Genomic DNA, 21,247 nt, shown 5'->3' on the forward strand with positions numbered 1-21,247 from the left:
AGACGTTAGCTGGTTTGACCTTCACTGTGGGCTGTTCAATATTCGAGATCACTGGCTGCCCCTCTCCAGCGACCTCTTCCCATTTACCGACAATTTCTTTTGAAGACAACCAATGGCCCTATGTCCCGCCTGACCACAAATGAAACAATGGGGACAGCTCATGTTACTATTTTGTACACATTCCTTGCACCTACCCCTTGTATCAGTTACAGGTGGCTGAGGACGACTTTGTATACCTGGGCCTCCAGATTTCACATTCTCAGTTGTTTTGGCCATCTGGGCCAGATGCTTGGTCAAGGAGGACACTTGTGCCGTCAGCTCGTTAATGGCATCACGGTTAGCCTTTAACTCAGAGTCAACTTTGGTTTGATTAGTCGGTTCAGTCATGTCATGTTGAGCGGCATTTACAGTCACTGGTCTAGTTTTAGCTACTGTGCCCAGGCGTTTTAACCTCCCTTCTTCCTCAGTGGTAGATTTGGTCATTTGTTCTAACAGTAAATCATCATTGACCTGCATGTTTGAGAGAAAGGGTTTAAGATCACGTCTAACGTGACCATTTCTCTCATTTAGCCCTTGATACAGTGTGTGAAGGAAAGTGCCCTGAACCAGTGTTTTGCCATAACTAAAATCTACACCAGGTTGTTGTGACTCAAAAAGTACTCTCTGTTTTAAACCCATTACCCTGTAGAGAAACTGCTGTGGACTCTCTCTGTCTTGCTGTTTAGCATTATTTAGTTCTTGAAAAAGCTCAGTTACATTTTTGTCCCTAATATGGGAGCGAAGGAATCTTTTTAAACCCTCTACTGTAAGGTCATCTTTACTCGTTAGCATTTCCCTGAAGGTACCAGGCTTAGTTATCTTGAGCACTGCTCGCATTACCTCTGACTCACTAAACCCCTCTTGTAGACTTGTATCAATCTGTTTACAAAGGTTATTGTATGATATGTCAGAACCTGTATCAGAGATTTGACCACCATGTAGTTTACATTCCCTTCGTGGTAGCAGGGCTGTTACATCTGTCAATCTTACCACCGGATCAGTGCTGGATGAACTCATTCTGTCCAGGTGAATGTTCCTGGTAGGTTCATGAGTGTCTCTGTCCATGGTTGATAGGTGTGTGTGGATGTTCTCATCCTTGCTAGCAGAAGGGATGTGTTCATGTTGGTGAGTCGTTGCATCTTCCATGAGCTGCGTTGCCACATCACCAACTTCAGCGGCTCCAGTGTCTGGAACTGGTGACAGCTCATGGAGCAGGTCATGCAGAATGAGGAGTTGAGTCATGCCTTCGTCTTCCCTAGCTTTTAACTCATCACTTCTGATGTACTCAATGATAAAGTCATAGTGCTCAGGCTCACTTAGTTTGTCCATATTGTAAATCTCTTGGCCATCATTAATGGTAGTTGCAACCTCTTGCAGCTGGCTAACATTCAAATCAGGAAGTTTCTTTTGGATCTTGAAGATCAGCATCCGTCGTGGGGTTACTGTAGCCATCTCAACCTTTCTTCTGTGACCGTCGCACTCTGGATGACTCTAGACGCAGTAGCCTTCCCTGAAGCTTGGGCACAGGATCTCGCCGTTGCTCTGGCTGCTTTCCCCGCTCGATGATGCTGAATCCCGGACGAGCCCCCAATTGTTACCGGCTCCAGACCTAGGGGATATCTGGACCGGCAGCAAGTGACACACAGGCTGAACAGTACTGTGTATCTTTGATTAAACTGTGAAAACACGGAGACACACAAGAGTTATCGTCTTGCTCAGACCCACGCCAGTTTAATACTGCGTAGCAGGCTCGGAGGAAGCTATGGTCTCCCGTGATTCACCGGAGCGCTTCAGCGCCATCTAACGACCGGGCGTGTACAAACACGCTATAATGGAAAATTAGAATAGTTTTATGAATAAAAAAAATATGCCATGACAACACCGGCCCTCGCGGCCAAAAAAACAGACCGGCCCACTGGGAATTCTCCCGATTAGCCAATCCGGGCCTGGACACCAGGCAATAAGTGGGTAGATCTTTGTGCACCGGTGTTTGAGCCCTGCAGAATTGAGAACAGTCCATGTCATAACGTCACAGACTTCTTCTTTACTAGTATGGATGGCATGGATACATTTATGGGGAGATAGCAGTTGCAAGTTAATTTGTCCTTTTAAACAAGTATAAGTACATTGGAATACTTGGGGTTGCTCGTCTCAACTGTTTCCTAGTGGTCTAACTTCTTCAGCTGGAAGAGAGGAAGAGTGAGGGGGGGCCTAGCTGGGGCAGGGGATGAGGAGAGCAGTAAATCCAAACGGGTGCAGGTGGGGGACAGGGGAAGTAGACAGTCCCAACCAGGGTGAGATGTCACAGGGGTGGATGATTTTAATCCAGCCTGGGGTGTTCGAAGATATACTGTTCGGTGAGCATGTGCACTGCCTGGGAAATAAGTTAATTCATGTCATGATGCTCCACCATCAGTGGTCTCTCAACGGATGACTGCCAGGGTGGGTCATGTCTTTGTTGATGGAGGCTCTGCTCTCAGCATGTAGTGTACAGGGTGCTGATCCCTGGTAGCTCAACTATGATGACCTCTGTGCTGCTTTCACAATCCCCTGACTAGCCTGCCTGTGCTAGGCGGTTGTGTTGATGTACCACACTTGCACCACACCACGGTAAAGTTTACAAGAGTCAGTGTGCTAAAACCCACCTCCTTAAGAACCTTAAAAGGTGGACATCCATAAATAGCCATTAACTCTTGTTGTATCATTCAAACTTTGCCGACTGAAGAAACAATTGGTACACATAAAATTGGTCAAAACTCGGGTTCGCTTCTGAATATTAACGATATCTTGATGTCAAAATGGCCACTGCACTCTGAACTTTCGATTGACACCTCAATTGACCCAATAGGAGCTTCTATGCCATACCCATAGCCTTCTAAAGCCAACCAGGTGGTTCCCAAAATCCATGCGTCCTGCCCCCCCCCCTTGTGTTCAAGCTTCTTTACTCAAAACCAGTAGGACTTACAGGGACCCTGACAACATGGGAAGGAAATTCAGAGTGTCACCTTTCAAAAGAGACCACAACCATGCATGTACTCCAAATTGTTCAAGAACAGCTTTCAATTTACTTTGGGTATGCCTTGTTTAGGCATTTTGGGCGAATTTGACAGGATTCTTAAGAGGAAGGAAAACCTTTACAAATTAAAGTGCTATAACAAAATAAAACATGTTGACACACAACATCTAAAACATTTATGGAGTTATGACATTTTAGTGCAGACCATCCCTGTGGTGTAGCAGGAAAGGAGGCCGATGCAGGAATGATGGTGCAAATAATAACGTTTTATTTTCTAACAAAAACAAGACTTAAATATAGCTGCAGGCAGCAATGGCGGGTTCCTCCTCAACATTGCAAACTATTTCTAAATTGACAGGACACAGACATGTATTTCATACATGTACACAACATTTCAAGACAATTGGAGCAATTTAGAAATTCTTAAAAAATTGTCACTATAGAGAAAAATCAATGCTGCCGACATTATGGGTTCTTGAGGCTTTTTTGTTCCCCATGCGCAATAATGCATACATACCAACTTTCAGACATCTTGGCCTGATGCGGTCAAAATGCCACCCTTTTGAAATTCAGAACTTTGAAGCGTGTTCTGTAAGGACACCTATGCTCTGGTCAGGCCTATCATGCAGAGATCCATTCTTTAAAAGTTTTGAGGTTTAAAAGTAGCCCAAAAACCTGCCACCCGCAACCAATACATTTTCACCCACAACACTGTTTTCAAAGTTCTCCGATTTGGTAAGAAAAACACAGATATTGTAACACTTCCTAAGTTGATCTTATTCCTGAATCTCAGTCAATACACAAGTGACAAGAGTCATGAGGACAACTGGGCTAAGACAGAGCGCATGGTCAGCTGCTTGCGATTGTAGCTGGTAAGTGTAAAGTAGACTTGTTATAAAAAAAGTTTTAGTCTCTCTGGTACGATTAAACTACACAACATGCACAATCAGGGTGACCAACAGGATTATCTTAACTAACAAACAATAAGATTACACACATTTAACTGAACGAACTGAACTGAAATCCCCTGCACCGCTTTTCTAACCAAACTATTTTCCACAAGTCTTTCCCTTTTTTGGCACTGCATGCTGGGTACACAAGGGCACTGACGCTACAATATGATTATATAGCTAACAATGTATATGTAAAGATAACAACCAAGCTAGCAATCTCGCCAAATCTGACTGCAGTTTTGTACACCATCTGTACTGTGTTATGGTTGTTTGAGTTAAAGGGGTGGGGGCTTTATATCCAACAAATGACACCCCTGAACTTTTAAAAACAGATCTATTAGCCTACTATAATTGTAAATATCCTATGACTTCTTCTCCAATTGGGCCTTGATACAATGTCATCTAATATTTTCTGCCCATCCTGCACAGTTTTTAGGGACTTTCCACACACTGGTGTTTTCCAACACCAGTTACAATCAACCCTGGGTTATAGCCCTTCACCATTGCATGGTGAACTGGTGTTACTGGTGTTACTGGTCCAACTCCATGTCCAAGCCCATGGTATCTGTGGAGGAATACAGTCATCACACTTGTCAAACCCTCTGTTCTGTCCTCCTTATACTGTGCCCGAGTATAATTTGACAGGCAGCTTCCCACAAACAATCCACTGGAGATGTTTAGTTAAAACTGGAGAGAATAAATAACAATGTATCACAATGAGATGTTACAAAATAAATACAGCAGCATGTTACAATGTACAGGCTTATAAAACAAATAGATTATGAAACTGTACGAGTTGGGCTATACAGTATGGAGTAGAATGTTCATAGCCTACGTACTTTACTTACTAGCTTAGATGAGCTAAAGCAGGGTTCTCCAATCCTGGTCCTCGAGGGCCGCTGTCCTGCATGTTTTGTTGTTATCAAGCTCTGTGGAAGCCGGGTAATGACCATTCATTTAAAAAACTAAGGCAGTATTGTTTCTGAACAAAAAGGAAGATTAAACATTATGGACGGCATACTGTATACATTTTCTTAGTATGAGTTTGAGTTAGTTTGTACCTTTAAAAACATGAGAATCTCAGAAGCTTAAAAATCAATTGACGAACAACAAGGCTATGTAGGCATGAACAGTTCTGACTTCGAAGCTGCGTCAACTGAAACAACGTAACACAACGTCACCACGTCACTTGCATTAACCCTTGTGCTGCCTTCGGGTCACATGACCCAAAGGTTCATAACGAACCATCATTGTGTTTACCCAGTTTTACCCAATACAAAAACTAATAAAAATAATTTTCTTTTAACCTTTGCAATGTGGGGGGTCTGAGACAGCCCAACGGTTAAAAGAAAATGCTTCACTTTGTTTTTGTATGAGGTAAATTTGTCGCAATACGACGGTGGGTCACACGGCTGATGGGTCAGAATGACCCGAAGATAACACAAGGGTTAAAGACTGTCTTTAAACGGTCTATTTAATGTAACTGGCCTTTCTAACAGTACAACTGGCCCCAGCTTGCCCACCTATGGTCTCGAACCTCCCCTAGGTGCATTGCAAATCAAGACGAGCCTTTTCGTAAGGCCCAGTGGCAGACTCATGCTGTCTGAGGCCGTCAAATGTCAGCACTCATGGAATGCCTCTTGTCCGATGAAAGTAGACCTTCTTGATTGAAACTAATTATTGTGTACACATTTATATTCAAATTATAAACAAACAAGAAAAATTGTACGTGGACAAAGCCGCCCTCCTAATTGCACTCTTATTTACATAGCTACTGTGGTCTCAAACTAGCATAACTACATATGTGTCCTACACATACATATATAATTAATCAATTGCAGTCATGGTTCATAAGAAGATATTTGTACGTTTTTCAAAATGTTCATGGCGGACTGTATGGGTCACCAATGGCTGTTCTGTTTCCCATGAGAAATAAGGCATGTATAGCAAGTTTCAGATATTTTAGACTCATGGGTGGAAATGCCATCACTTTGAAAATTGACAATTGGGGCGTGGCCTGTAGCGCCACCTATGGGCAATGGTGGGCCATTTGTGGTGTGGTAGTTACTCATGGCCTATACTTTCAATGTTTCAGAATTTGGACAACTTTTTACCATGGCATACACATGGGCGGTGCGTCCCATTGGGCAAGTCGGGCAGTTGCCCAGGGCCTCGGCCACCAGGGGGGCCTCGTTGTATTTACGTTTTTTTTCTGTTTTTTTGTTGTTGTAATAATTAAAATAAATCACTTGTCATTGCAAACGAATGACAATTCGAAACACAATTCTTTAATTCTATTCTTTATAGCTACATTTTATCTTAAATCCATCATGGAACATATGATTCAGGTCATGAAGTTTCTGTCAGGAGAATTTGTCGTGTGGTGGAGTGTGTATGATCGCAGAAACATGAAACGATTTCAAAGTGGCAGTTAAAAAAGAAATAAGAAAAGGGAGGAAATTACCTAAGCTAACGCAGTTTTTCCAATCGAAGAATGCGTCCGTGGAAGATGAAGACATTTCTGATCATGTTTCAAGTGCTGCTGGGCCAAGTTTAGCTATTGCTAGCAGCAGCAGACAAACAGCCACTTCAACACCAACTATCCCTGCCTGCCTTGCTTCTAAAAACGATGAGCCATCATCATGTACCACATCTGCCCATATCCCTGACACTGACACCTGCACTGAGGAGGCACATGATACTGCCATGGTCATCATCCCTGTTCAAACACAAGCACAGCTGGATGATGTCAGCAATGTGAGTAACCCCAATGATACAGTGATCAGTGAAGACCCAGCATTATGGCGTGATATAATAACAGATAGTGAGAGAATTGAAATTGTTAGAACAAGACTAGTACAAATTCTGAACTTTAATTACCCCCAAAACACAGATAACCCGCCAAGGAGATTCACGATTGAAAACTTTGAAATGAAAATGAAAAACGGGGAACAAATTACAAGGAAGTGGCTAGTCTACTCGGCCAGTGCTGATGCAGTTTATTGTTTTTGTTTGCTTCGGGAAAAAAAAAATCGCACTCAGCACCAATGGATTTTGTGCATGGAAACATATCGGAGAACATCTCAGAAGTCATGAGCACAGCAGGGAGCACGTCGATAATATGGAGAATTGGCGCCAACTTGTGGCAAGATTGAAACTAAACACGTCAATTGTGCAGTGAGGGTGAGGGCTTGGTCAGCCCACCCTTTTCAGAAAACCTTGGATGTGTGTGCGTCTCCCTAAGCTTGCGTGTGTGTCAAGAGCCAGGATGTGTCTGTGAGAATTTGGAGCGTGCACGCTGTGGAGCAAGGGAGACAGTATTTTGGAGGAAGCCATTGCAATTAGCCAAGCATGCACAAGCATGCACATTTCAAATATTCACAATAAACATTCAACTATTTCTCAGATTTGTGTACTTAACCTTGTCAAGAGTCTTTATATGAACTTTGGAATTCAGAATATTGGTTAATGAATAGTGGATGTGTAAAGCAATATTTTAGCAAAAACGTATATTTCTATTTAATTCAATAATTTTGGATATATGAAGTTTCCTTTGCACATGGTGACATTTTGTAGTGTCTTCCTTGTGTCTGAAACAGATCAAGTCCCTAGGTCAATGTGGCACTTATTTATGGACACATGAAATAAGTGCAAATTCACCCTTATGTTAATAATGTTGCCATTTTGTAATATATTCCTTATTGCTTATCACCCTATACCAGTGGCGGCTGCTGGTCTTTCAAAGAGGGGAAGCTAATTTTCGGCCTACATCCTAAAAATGGCTAGTTCACTGGCTAGTTCACCCCTACGACACTAGCCTAGCCTACTGAATGAATGAACGAACGATCTAACAAACAATATTAATCAAGGAGGAAATGTGGAAATTAGGTTAAACTGAAACAAGGAACGTGGTGTATAATTGTATGAAATGTATGATGAAAATTGGTTAGCAATTTCGCCAAGCAAATACCAAGAAATAGGTTGATGCAGCTTCGGTGACTTTTTGTAGTACAAAATTACTGTCAATCAAAAGGAGATGCAGTCTTTCGACAGACCCTCCAATCATCACGCGGAAGCTCAGCGTCCAGGCCAGCCCACTCCTCCATTCACCCCCAGAGACGCTGAGCGTCCGAGGCGGGACATAATCTCAGCATTCATCCAATGACCGTATAGTTTCGAAGCATTGAAAAAAAACTGTTAAAAGCAGCCCCATTGAAGTCCATGGAAGCTGAGCTTCAACAGGGAAATGCACTGTGACGCTACGAGAAGGAACGAGAAGGAAATCAGTCAGTCGACCTGCTAATATATGTACCTGATTCTGAAAGAACTCGTCTTCGATATGAACGTGTTCTAACGCATTTAAAATGTTAACACAATAGTAAATATTTGACCATTAATTTTTTGAAATTTTAGGGGACGCTGAGCTTCCCTTGCAGTCTTAAAGAAATCGCCACTGATTGTAATACATTGTAACACGCACCCCTAGCCAGCCACAATGTCAAATAAATTGTAACATGCAGTCTAGCGTGCACACACACAGCCCAGCGAACACATATATACAAACAACTCGATTGAACAATTTAATTATCAGGCTGTGGCCGCCTATTGAAAAGAACATAGGCTAGATAATCAGTGTGGGACTAGTTTAAGTCCACTCGTCTACTTTTTTGAAGGCAAAGTCACGAATCAAATCGTTGAAGTAAATTTGGCGAAGCAGGTCAAACTCGTTTGACATCACCTTCATGCGAAGCCATTGTTGTCTTGCATGCTTTGATACCGGCAACGACACGTGACGCTAAGAGAACGTGGACTTCACTACGGGTGGGTAAATGCATCAAAAATATGTATTATTATTATTTATTTATTTTTATCTCCCGTGCCGGGGCCCCCTAGTGGCCGGGGCCCGGGGCAGCAGCCCCTCCTGCCCATTGCACAAACGTGGCCCTGGCAGCACCCCCCTGACAGAATTTAAAATAATGACTTGAAAATCCACCACCGCGGCACAGCCGTGCAGTAGCGGACTGGCCATCGGGAGCACCGGGAGAAGAATTAACGATGGAAAACCAGGCTAAGAAACGTAAGGGTGGGGCTGAAAAATTAATAGACAAAAAGACATCACCTTCACTAGACAAGGTTCTACCAATTGAAAAACGGCTATGTTTATTTTACACAAAGCTCAAAAACTCTTGCGCTCAAATAAAGGCCAAAAAAATTGTCTCACGTGCATAGCACGCTGGCATTAACTATCGAATAGTGATGGGAAGTTCGGATCATTTTACTGACTCGGTTCTTTGAATCTCGTTCAGTAAAATGAAAGATTTTTTTTTCGAGTCATTCGTTCATTTCAACAGGGGGGGGGGGGGGGGTGTTGCTAAACATTTTATAACCAGTGGCCTAAATACGTCCACTGCAAACATTTAGCATATTCTCATGTAGGCCTATATGTTAGTGCATGTAAACCAGCAGATACAATTTTTTAAGAAATTCCTGAATTAAAATAATGCATCATGACAGTTTGTATGATTTGAAATTGTCATTTATTATCACACTAGCATTTAATTATCATGGCAAACAATTACACTGCACTGAACTGTAAGTAAAGTACAAAAAAGTTCAAACCTGTAATTATTACTTGGGAACGAATATCATTCACGTCTTACTTAACCTAGTCACGCGAAAGTGAACAAGGTAAACAAATCCTTTCTGTTTCCTCTTCTGAGCCTATGCAGGTCATGTGAAAAATTAGCCGTACCCGAAGACCCAGTCAAAATGAACAAATAATTTCTGCTTCCTCTAGCTACCAGTACTGAGCCAATGCAGGTCAAGTGAAAAATGATCCAAAGACTCGTACCCAGCAGATGAACGAATCGTTCACCTCCCGACCGTGTCTTCGGATCAATGTTTCGTTCTTCTGCCAACCGAGTCTTCGGATCAATGTTTCGTTCTTCTGCCAACCGAGTCTTCGGATCAATGTTTCGTTCTTCTGCCAACCGAGTCTTCGGATCAATGATTCGTTCATCGTGCAAAATATGTATACGTAAACCACCTCCGTGGATGCTGGGGTCGCGAGTCACTGGCACCATTATTTTAGGGGTCGTGGGCTGAAATGTTTGGGAAGCCCTGCCATAGGGTTTAACCAAAATCTAAATCTAGGTATCGGCAACTTTGGTTTGCATTAAGATAGCCATAAACCCCACTTTAGCTGCTAGTGTTAGCAAACACTAGCTAGTCTGAGAACAGTCTGTTAACATGAATATTTGCATCCAACTTTGGTAGCAAATCTATGCATTATTCCATGGTAAACCAGAGTTATTGCATTAGTTATGTTTTCCAGATTCTTGTCATTTATGCTATATGCTACTTTATATTTTCCAGTTTTCAGCTCAGCAACCTCGGTTTTGCATATTCTAAGCTAGCCGTAAACCCCCATTTGACTGCTAAATTCCCAGTGTTAGCAAACGCTAGTCTGTTAACATGAATATTTGCAAGCATCCAAGCACAGACGTCACACTTTAAATTCTACCTGTTGCCTTTCACCACCATCCACTTATTTAACTGCTGAACCCAAAGGTTCACAACGACCCATCGACAACTTTACCCAATCCAAAAACAAATAAAAAGCTTTTTTTTTTTTTACCTTCGCGCTGTGGGGGGTGTGAGACAGCCCGACGGTTAAAATAAAATGCTTAACTTTATTTTTGTATGAGGTAAAGATGTCGCAACACGTGGGGGTGTCACAATGACTGAAGGGTCACAATGACCCGAAGATAACACAAGTTAACCACTGCAAAAAAAATCACAAATACCATAAATATACAAATCATAACTCTACTCTCTTAAGTGTAAGTTCGAAAGATAAGTCTTGAGACCCCTCTTGAAGGGTCCAAAACTATCACATGAACGCAGAACACTAGGCAACTCATATCATGCACGCATATTTTAAGAGGACTGTCTACAGGGAATGTGTCTGACCAATCACGGTGGGTGTGGGCCGCCTGGGCCAAAAATGCCATGGCCGATTTTTTGTCCCAGTCCAGCCCTGTTTGCACCTTGTGGTAAACCCTCTGTATTTGCTCTCACTAAGTCTTCTCTTAATGGCAGACTTGGATAGTGATATGCCTACCTTTGGAGAGTGTTATTCACTTGGCTGGATAGTGTGAAAGGGTTTTTCTTCTCAATTTTTTTTACGACGTTGTTAAGGCGGCAGGTGTGTGTTGCTTAGCCTTAACTGAAAAGTGTTGCGGGAAACCCTGCCCAATTGCTCTGAAAGTGCCAAGTCAATGAATGGGATAGTTAAGATGAGTTCAAGACAAGTTCAAGACAAAATCAATGTATTTATCACACAAATGTGTGGTGCAGGTGTCTGTTACACTCAAGTTGAGTATCACAGAAGACTGGACAATGAATACAGGAAATCAAGAGAGTATATGGTATCACAATATGGGAGGATACAAGGTGATTAACATAGCCTTTGCAGGCACTGACAAAGGACACAGAATGCCAGATAGCTTTTGTTTAGGTCTTTAGATAGGGCTCCTAGAAATGGCCTTGTCACTCCTTCTATTTTCCTTATTCAAAGTTGCATGGCATTATACACTTTGGTAGTATTGTGACCTCTGATCTACCGTAGTGTCACATTTCCTAGTTGCTTCTTACAAAGACCCAACTTATGGCTATACAGGCATAATAAAACAGTATAATGACAGTTTGTCAATGATACAAGAAACATAATTAATATATAGGCATATTTCTCTCCTGGACATAACCAAGGGTTATGTGCTCATGAGCTTAATATTGCAAGGTATAGATCAAACATTGTTTATTATATTCAGAACATTTCAAACAGTATAGAAGTAATAAAGTAATCATTATCTTTAATTGTTGTTAACTGATCAATGGTTTAAGGACAGACCTCTTCATTATCTTTTTAATGCCGTCTTATCGGACGTGGCCCAATGGGCTTGTGCTGGCTAACACAGGTGGTAATGTGGTAATGAGCGGATGACGTGCGCTGCCCGAATGCCATGCCTGAACTAGCTTCGCTCATGTGTTAGCTATGTTAGCAACCTAGTGCAGTCGCAATGCCGATGTTAAAGCTCAATGAATAACCAGTAGCCTGCAAAATACATAATGTCACTGACAATGAATATTATTTCTTAACCTTAATTTAAACAAGATTGGGTTGAGTGGGGAATTGTTTTCTCTCTTGCAATAATCGTTATCTGGTTTCCCCTCAGAAACGAATGAAGTGGTAGCACTTCACTAGCATTTTAAATGTTTTAAGGAGGTCAAAACAGCCGTGTTAAGACAACAATTTCTGTCGTCTTAAGATGGCCAAATTTCTCGTCTTAACGTGAACGCTAAATTTCAGGTTTTAGCACATATGGCTTTCCATAATTCCGCACTCACGTGTGATCTAATTCTCGTATCACTTCTCCCATGTAAGTAAGTAAGTACATTTTATTTATAAAGCACACTCTCAACACAGCAAGGCTGACCGAGGTGCCGAACAAAAGCACAAAAATAATAATACAAATACATTTAAAAAACACTATAAAATACATACTAAAAACAAAATACAAAACAGTCAACAACAGCAAAACAAGTAACATCACAACTCAAGTAGTGGGAACATATAAGTGGGTCTTAAGCCTGGATTTAAAAACAGACAATGAGGGAGCCTGCCTAATAGAAAGGGGAAGCTGATTCCACAGCCTAGGACCAGCAACTGCAAAGGCCCTATCACCTGTGCGTATACAGCGTGATCGGGGAGTATACAAAAGTAGCTTGTCCGCAGACCTCAGTGACCTAAAGGGTGCGTGCAATTTTAAGAGGTCCGAAATATATGAAGGACATATATTAATGTCCATTAAGAGCTTTAAAAACAAACAATAAAATTTTAAAGATCCAAGATGGCGCCGATGATGGCTGCCTCGGTCGTTAGGTGCGCTCTTTTTTGTCTTTTTTATATTGTAATTTACGGCAACTTATATTTTATTTTATTGTATATTTAATTCAATTCTAATCCCACTTAGTACTGCTAGTTTATGTACCCTTAGTATAGATAGTCCACATATTTAAATTTTAGGTCCCTATATGTTTATTGTATGCACCTTCCTGCCAAAGCAAATTCCTTGTCTGTGCAAACTTTCATGGCGAATAAATCCCATTCTGATTCTGATTTAAAATGTTTTCTAAAATGGACAGGAAGCCAGTGCAAAGAGGCCAAGACAGGGGTAATGTGGTCAAACTTTCTAGTGGACGATGCAGAATGCAACTAATGTACAAAACACCATGTCTTAGTAGAAAACACAAGATACAAAGATACAAAATAAGAATAGCTCAAAAGTAAACTCAATAGGGGTTATGCGCAACATTCTTCCGGGTTCTACAAAACAGATGTAACTACTTCCGGCCGTCCGCTACTGAGGTAAACACAGCGTAGTAATGGCCACCTTCGGTGTTTACAGGAACTACCCTTAATTACAATTTCCGATGTACACCGTATTGCCAAACGGACGTCCAGAGCCCCGAGTACTCTGTTAGACAAGGTATTTAAGTTTTACGCCTCCTCATTTATTCATAATTATAAAGGTATGTAATATATGTAGCTTTTGCTAATGGCATCGGATATAGCGATAGTGTTAGCCTATAGCTAACTATCAGTAGTTAGTTTAGACTTGTATGCTATCAGTAGTTTTGTCTTTTATTTTTGCTCGCAGACGATTAAAACAGTCAAACGAAGACTTTTAGCGATGGGGTTATAGTACCAACAGTATAATTACTACGATGTCCTGTGTGTTTATGCTGGTCAACCGTTATGTAATCCATCTGACTGTAGGTCTAATGTGTCGACTGTAGGTCTAATGTAGACTGCTGTTCTGGCAGGTGTTTCAGATTTCTAAAATATTGTTAGAATAATGATAAAAGTACTAAATGGATGAATGCTGTATCTTCTTGTCCACCAGTTTCAAACAAAGACAGGTTGACCGGTACTATCAGTGTCAGAGCAGCTTGTCACAGGTCCATGCAGAAGAATAAAAAAACCACACAGCTTGAGAGTAGGCTAATGTTTAGGGATGGGTTTGGGTATTCTGTTCAATTTTGCAGTCTGTTCCAGTTCAATGACTGCAGCATAGCATGCGTTCATCATGCGTACATTACAACTGCTTTCATTTGACCATGAGCATGTTCTTGACTATGTAAACATTCTTCTGAGACACTTGATAAATGGCTATAGTCTACCTGTTAGTGGAGAAGTAAGGTAATTGGGGCAAAGTTGATTGACAGTAAATCTTTCTATTGCAACATATTTGGTATGGTATACCTCACCTCGTATTGTAATAGACTTGTAGGAAACCCCTTGTCAACAAACTTACCCCTGCAACTTTACTAGGCCAATTCTTAATTCAGCGGTATCTGAATAGTAGCAAAATTCACTTCAAAAACACTTCAGAGGATACATCAGTATCAATGTTTGTCTAATTGTCTCTTTGTGTATTTTACACAGATAGTGCTACGTGATTCAGAACCTGTCGTCATGACCTCCAGTCAGTGTTCGTGCAAAGCTGGCACAGCAGTGTGTAATGACACTGCTGCACTGCTCTTTCAGACAGCTCATTACTCAGAGCTCAATATCCAGGTTGTCCCCCCTGTTCATGCCTGCACAGAAACTGAACAACAATAGCACAAGCCCAGAACTACAGTAAGGGTTGAGGCAAATGTACTGTATATGTATGTAAGAGTTAGGCTATGTATGCAGCAATAACAATTGTAAATTGCTAAAAGAAAGTATTGTGATCTAAGGTCAGAAGCATTTTGAGGTGCAGCGTAATATAGTGGAGACTCAGTTTATTTTCCGAGCGGTAAATGGGACTGCACCTGACTACATCAAGTCTCTCCTCCAGCCTTACACCCCCACCCGCCAACTACGGTCTTCTTCTGACAACCGTCTGGTGGTCCCACCGCTCAAGAGTGCCCGGTCCCAACACAAGCTCTTCTCCTGTCTGGCCCCCCAATGGTGGAATCAATTCCCCACCTCCATCAGAGACACTGACTGTCTCCCCACGTTCAAGAAAAGGCTCAAGACGCACTTGTTCCGGTACTTAGGAATGATTGGCTGGACCTGATGTTGGTTTCCTCCAGGATCACAATGACTCTTATTGAGAGACTTGTTGCTCTTGTTGGTTAGTTGTAACTGACTTAAAGTTATTGTACTCGCTGTGAATTATATTATTGTTGCTTGCTTTTTATACAGGTACACTCTTGCACTTCTGAAGTTCATGTTGTTTAATTGTAACTTGTCTAAACATGCTCTTATGGTTCTTCCCTTTGGGGCTTTTACAATGTATGCTTCATGTTTTGGCTATCCGCAATGTTTGTATCTCGTTGTTATGATCAATGACCTATGCACTTTTGTAAAGCTCTCTCTTGGAAGTCGCTTTGGATAAAAGTGTCTGCTAAATGCATAAATGTAACTATCCAACCCTAAATGTACCCTCCAACGTCAACAGCTGCAAAGTTCCATAGTCTTCGGGTCTTTTACCAAATGATGGAGTGGAAAGGGGGAAGTGAACGTATGGACCAAAAGACTGGGGGTGGCATGTTTTGGATGGGAGATTTATGCCAATAATGACCATCAGGTCATTGGCAGAAGGATGATTGGATGAAGATTGGGCCGATGTATTTGTCATATGAATGGTGTTTCTGCCTATTCAAATTAGAACATATTCAATAAGTGTGGAGCTCATGTGCATATTCAAATTAATTTCAAAAGAAACTTGTAATACAAAAAAAGTTACTTTTCATGTATACTTTTACTATGTTAAGTTTTATTGTGGTAGGAGTAAAGGAAAAAATTAAGCCTATTTGGGTGTATTTTGGGCATATTCGATTTGTGTATAGCTCGTTTGCATATTAACATTCATTTTTAAAGAACTTGTAATACAAAAAAATTGTACTTGTCATGGGTAGTTTCAGTGTGTAAAGTTTCATTTTGATAGGAGTAAAGGAAAAAAATAGCCCCATTGGGGTGTAATGTTGCCTGGCCTTATTGGCACACATCTCGGATTGATGAGAATTTAACATATTTTCTCAACTAGGATTTCTTAGGACTTTTAGTATGTTGTTCTGGACACCTCATAGAAATGATCTAAGCTGCAAAAAAATAAAAATACATTTAGTCTGTCGTAAAATGCTACTTTGCCTGGACTAATAGTAACAAAGTTACATACTAGCTAGTTATAACAGTTACACAGAAAGAGACACAATATGACAACGAAGTCCAAGTGGACTCAAAGAACGCAGTGTTCGGCAATAACTGCAACAACTACCAATGTGACAGTATTTATGCCTTTCATCGCTTTCCCAAAGACCCTGACAGGTACATTTTGTCGGTAGCGTAATCTTATGCACCTGCTAACTTTAACGTTTTTTTTGTCTAGTAGTAGGCTAGTAAACTTAATTCCTTCTAGGAACTGCAGGTCCTAGCCATAGAAACCAGAATAATGATTTATATGGATATGTAAATTAAAATGAGCTTCTTAAATTAATTTGCTGAATTCATATATTTCATTGATAACTTATTTGTGTATGTACTGTAGGCTAACGTTGTAATGTGTGGAGCTAGCGTTGGGTTACCTCCTGGGAAACGGTCTAACGTTAGGCTATTATAACGTTATATAAACTCATCACTTTATTCTTACCTGTCACACTTAGCCTAATGTAGAGAGTAATATAATTTATAAAATGCTTGAACTTCTCTGTCAATATAAGTTCTTTGCATCACCTAGCGCTGCAGATGTGTACGGAAGTGAGAAGCGGAAACGATTACATCTGTTTTACGGTTCGAACGCTGGGCGCTCCGCATAACCCCTATTGAAAGGGAGCAGAAATTGTCTACTGCTGGTTGATTAAATACTGAAATCTACACATCTATTGACAGACAATTTTTGTCCTAGCCATCTGCTAACCTCTAGTTCTTGGTAGCACTTTAATGCAATTTTTTACAGCATAAAGTGATAAGAGTAGGATGTTGGTAACATCAGCAGTGGCTCAATGCCTGTGTACTAGTATTAATAACAATACATTGAGCTAACTTGAACGATTCTGCCCTCTACAGTCAAAGACTCTTAGGGAACGATGGCTGATGGACGTGGTGCAACCGGAGCAAGAAGAGGTGAAAAATATGCTGCACCTGGATGAGACAAGGGTCAAGGAGCTAGAGGAAGGCATCATTAGGTATGGCACTGGAGTATACATTCGGTGATTGATTAATCATTTTGAGTTATACTCTTTGTGTATCTATATGTCCCACTACCACTGTATTATTTAGTATGCCAGACCAAATTTAGCAAGTTCCATTACATATTATTTATAATACAGTACACCAAAATGCCAAGAGTACCAATTACATCTGATACCACAGATATTCCTCATTTAAGTTGAGGGTTCTTGCATTGAGCAAGATGCAACATTATGCAAGATGATGCGTGATGGGTGTATTATAAATGTTTGCAATTTGGGGCGGTAGAATGCTAAGATTGTGACACTGATATAAATGCCTGTATTATAAGATCAGACAGATGTGATCGATCCCTGTCCCCTTTTTCGAGAAAAACATTTAAACTGACATTACTTAAAATTAAACACATTAGTTTCAGACTGATTCGTGTTCTTAACTCTCAATTTTTAAGAGGATGTAGGACAATAAAACCTCTTTTGACTTCTCATACTAGAAGCATTGAGATGGTAGAATCTAATGGTCTAATGGTAGAATGCATGTCAACCATCTCAAGATTGGAAGTTCAAATCTGTTTTCTTCATGACACTTTGTTCTCATGATAATGTAGTATTTAATTGAAAATGTGTAATTAGGTTTGTTGAATTTTATGTTTGTTGAATTTAATGTAAGCTTGGAGGAGTAGGATAACAAAAATATTTTATTTAAACCTAAGGGAAACATCGATGACATTGCTTAAAACTAGAGAGGGGTACAAATAATGATAACAGGGCTTATCATCAATGATGAGTGCACCCGACTACTGTAAGCAGGGGTTAAAGTGAAAAGAAATCCTGAGCCAGAACTTTTTTGGGGGAGGAGAGAAACTGCACAGATGGACTTATCTTCAATGGCACCATTTATTTTCAAGTATTACGGCTGTATGTCAAAGATTTCTACACAGGGTGACCAGTGGCTGCGAAATTGTGAATGACAAGTCATGTTCCGCAATTAATGTGCACAAACATATTTTTAAGTCGCAGACATGGTCAGTCATAGACAACGGTGTGTCAGCTGTAACAGTTGCTCCCGGCAACGTTGTGGTAAGTTTGAGTGCACGGGCTCTATGACCGGGGTCTAACTCATGACGAGTAAGCACTTTCTTTCCACTGCTGGAATATAGTAGCTTCCTCGAGCAAAATGTGCAGAAACAAGCACCAGGCTCTCTCAGTTTCTGACACCAACTGCCAAAAGGCTCGCTGTCTTTACCTTCTTCTATCCATGCCCAGTGGCATTTCATTTTGAGTCCTTTATCGATAGGTAGGACATCATCCCCAGGCTTCATGAACTTGCGCCCAATATTTTGAATTTTTTTATTTGCAATTTCAACAATGTCAAATACATTTGAGTTTACAAGAAACACAGAGTACATAAAACAAAAAACTTTACATTAAGAGTAAACATGTATCAATATAAATTATATTCAATTCTTTTTATTGGATTTCAGATAAATGTATACAATGACACAATAATAACTGACAATTTTACATTAAAGCTGGTCATGTGATAATTCACACCGATGAAATTAACATACAAATCTACAAAATCAACTCTAATAAAATATACAAAATAAAATGTAATAAAATAAATAAATACATTAAATAATAAAACCAGACAAGACAGCAAGCAGGTAGGGGGAGGGACCGGGGGGGGGGGGTGTAAGGCTTTAACCCATGAGACTGTCCGAAGAGCAGTTATTGAAGTAGTTTAAAAATGGCTGCCAAACCTTGTGGTACTTCCTACAAGAGCCTCCAATGCGGAACCTCAGCTCCTCTAGTTTAAGGTGTGCCATAACATCCTTCACCCACTGGCCATGTGAAGGTGGGAGTCTGTTCTTCCACTTGAGGAGGATGCATCTACGGGCTAAGAGAAATGCAAAGGCAATGGCCTGTGATTGACTATTTGAAATTGGTATATCCTCTGGCATAACACTGAAGATGGCAGTCAACGGGTTTGGGGTAATGGCATGGCCACACATTCAAGGGGATACAAGGGAACCAGTTCCATTGGCAGCCATACATGCCCACGCCATAACACTACCTCCACCATGCTTCACTGATGAGGTGGTATGCTTTGGATCATGAGCAGTTCCTTCCCTTCTCCATACTCTTCTCTTCCCATCATTCTGGTACAAGTTGATCTTGGTCTCATCTGTCCATAGGATGTTGTTCCAGAACTGTACAGGGTCTTTTAGATGTTTTTTGGCAAACTCTAATCTGGTCTTCCTGTTTTTGAGACTCACCAATGGTTCACATCTTGTGGTGAACCCTCTGTATTTACTCTGGTGAAGTCTTCTCTTAATTTTTGACTTTGACACAGATACGCCTACCTCCTGGAGAGTGTTCTTGATCTGGCCAACTGTTGTGAAGGGGTTTTTCTTCACCAGGGAAAGAATTCTTCTGTCATCCACCACAGTTGTTTTCCGTGGTCTTCCAGGTCTTTTGGTGTTGCTGAGCTCACCAGTGCGTTCTTTCTTTTTAAGAATGTACCAAACAGTTGATTTGGCCACACCTAATGTTTTTGCTATCTCTCTGATAGGTTTGTTTTGATTTTTCAGCCTAACGATGGCTTGCTTCACTGATGGTGACAGCTCTTTGGACTTCATATTGAGAGTTGACAGCAACAGATTCCAAACACAAATACCATACTTGAAATTAACTCTAGACCTTTTATCTGCTCCTTGTCAATGAAATAACAAACTCCCATGAGGGAATAACATACACCTGGCCATGGAACAGCTGAGCAGCCAATTGTCCAATTACTTTTGGTCCCTTAAAAAGGGGGGGGGCACATATAAAATGTATTGTAATTCCTACACCGTTCACCTGATTTGGATGTAAATACCCTGAAATTAAAGCTGAAAGTCTGCACTTAAAGCACATCTTGATTGTTTCATTTCAAATCCATTGTGGTGGTATACAGAGCCAAAATGATGAAAATTGTGTCAATGTCCAAATATTTATGGACCTAACTGTATATTTAAATTAGTACAGATTGTTATGAACTTGCACTTTGCTTCTTGACGTATGGATCTCAATCACACTCAATCACACCCGCCCTGCTCTGCTTCTGATAGGCTTGTAACGTTAGTTAGAGCTGCGTTCCTCTCATATGATTGGTAGGTGAAATCAATTGACTCTAAAATATTAAACCGCATGCAAGTTCCCAAATTATTTTTTCCTCACGGCCGACATCCGTCACGGTGCCGGAATACTTTAAGCCCTGTGTAAGTGGTGTTAATTTAGCGAAAGTTAGCTATTCAGTTAACTAACGTTAACACACAGCTCTTAATGGATAGCCTATTGCTCAAGCCATGTCCAACTTATTCTCATTCAGTCCCAAAACCCCTAAAATTTACAATAAATAATTTATGAATTGCGAATCATAATAATGAACATTTGAGAACAAAAGTCATTAATTCCATCACTCACTAATTCCATCTCTCTCATGCCTTCCGAATGTTACTCCATATGTTCATGATGCCATGTTCGTGTTTAAACCATGCATGCAGCTGTGTGTTGTCCAGAACTGTTTTCTCCAAGCCTGCAGCCAATTGACTCTCAAACTGCTGAGATGTCAGAAGAACATGCTTTTGACAGTAGGGATGGGCGGATTGATCTTAAAGTATCGATATTTTCGATACTGGCATTGTATCAAAAGGATCGATTCTCAATTTGAAATATCGATCCTACCTGGGATTTCTTTAGAGTGATTTTAGAATATTTGTATAATAGTAGTAGGCCGTATAGTATAGAAATGTACTTTAAATAAGAAATTCAATGGGAACTTTTTTTTCTTCCGCTGTGTCTGTGCTTATGAGTTCAGCAGCGGCAGCGTGCCGCGCTCTCTCACTCTCACTCAGTGAAAGCACACTCAGCGAAGATTCGAGTGCATTGCTGCCGAGTCATGACTGAAAGAAAAAGAAGCATAATCTTGAGTTATTTCACTCCAGTTAACAAC

General features: G+C 40.8%; 1 protein-coding gene and 1 long non-coding RNA gene across 4 annotated transcripts in view; one reads left to right on the forward strand and one right to left on the reverse strand.

Annotated features, from left to right (window-relative positions):
• Window positions 1-21,247, reverse strand: part of LOC134012989 (uncharacterized) — a 354,410-nt gene that overhangs the window by 249,575 nt on the left and 83,588 nt on the right. The window lies entirely within an intron of this gene.
• palm1a (paralemmin 1a) overlaps window positions 1-21,247 on the forward strand; it is a 159,858-nt gene that overhangs the window by 48,678 nt on the left and 89,933 nt on the right. For all 3 annotated transcript variants that reach the window (XM_062452683.1, XM_062452682.1, XM_062452684.1), the window contains exon 4: window positions 17,129-17,247. In XM_062452683.1, coding sequence (XP_062308667.1) covers window positions 17,129-17,247 — 119 coding nt within the window. The remainder of the gene's footprint in view (window positions 1-17,128; window positions 17,248-21,247) is intronic.

This window comes from Osmerus eperlanus, chromosome 26 (genome assembly GCF_963692335.1).
Source record: "Osmerus eperlanus chromosome 26, fOsmEpe2.1, whole genome shotgun sequence".
Taxonomy (NCBI): Eukaryota; Metazoa; Chordata; class Actinopteri; order Osmeriformes; family Osmeridae; genus Osmerus; species Osmerus eperlanus.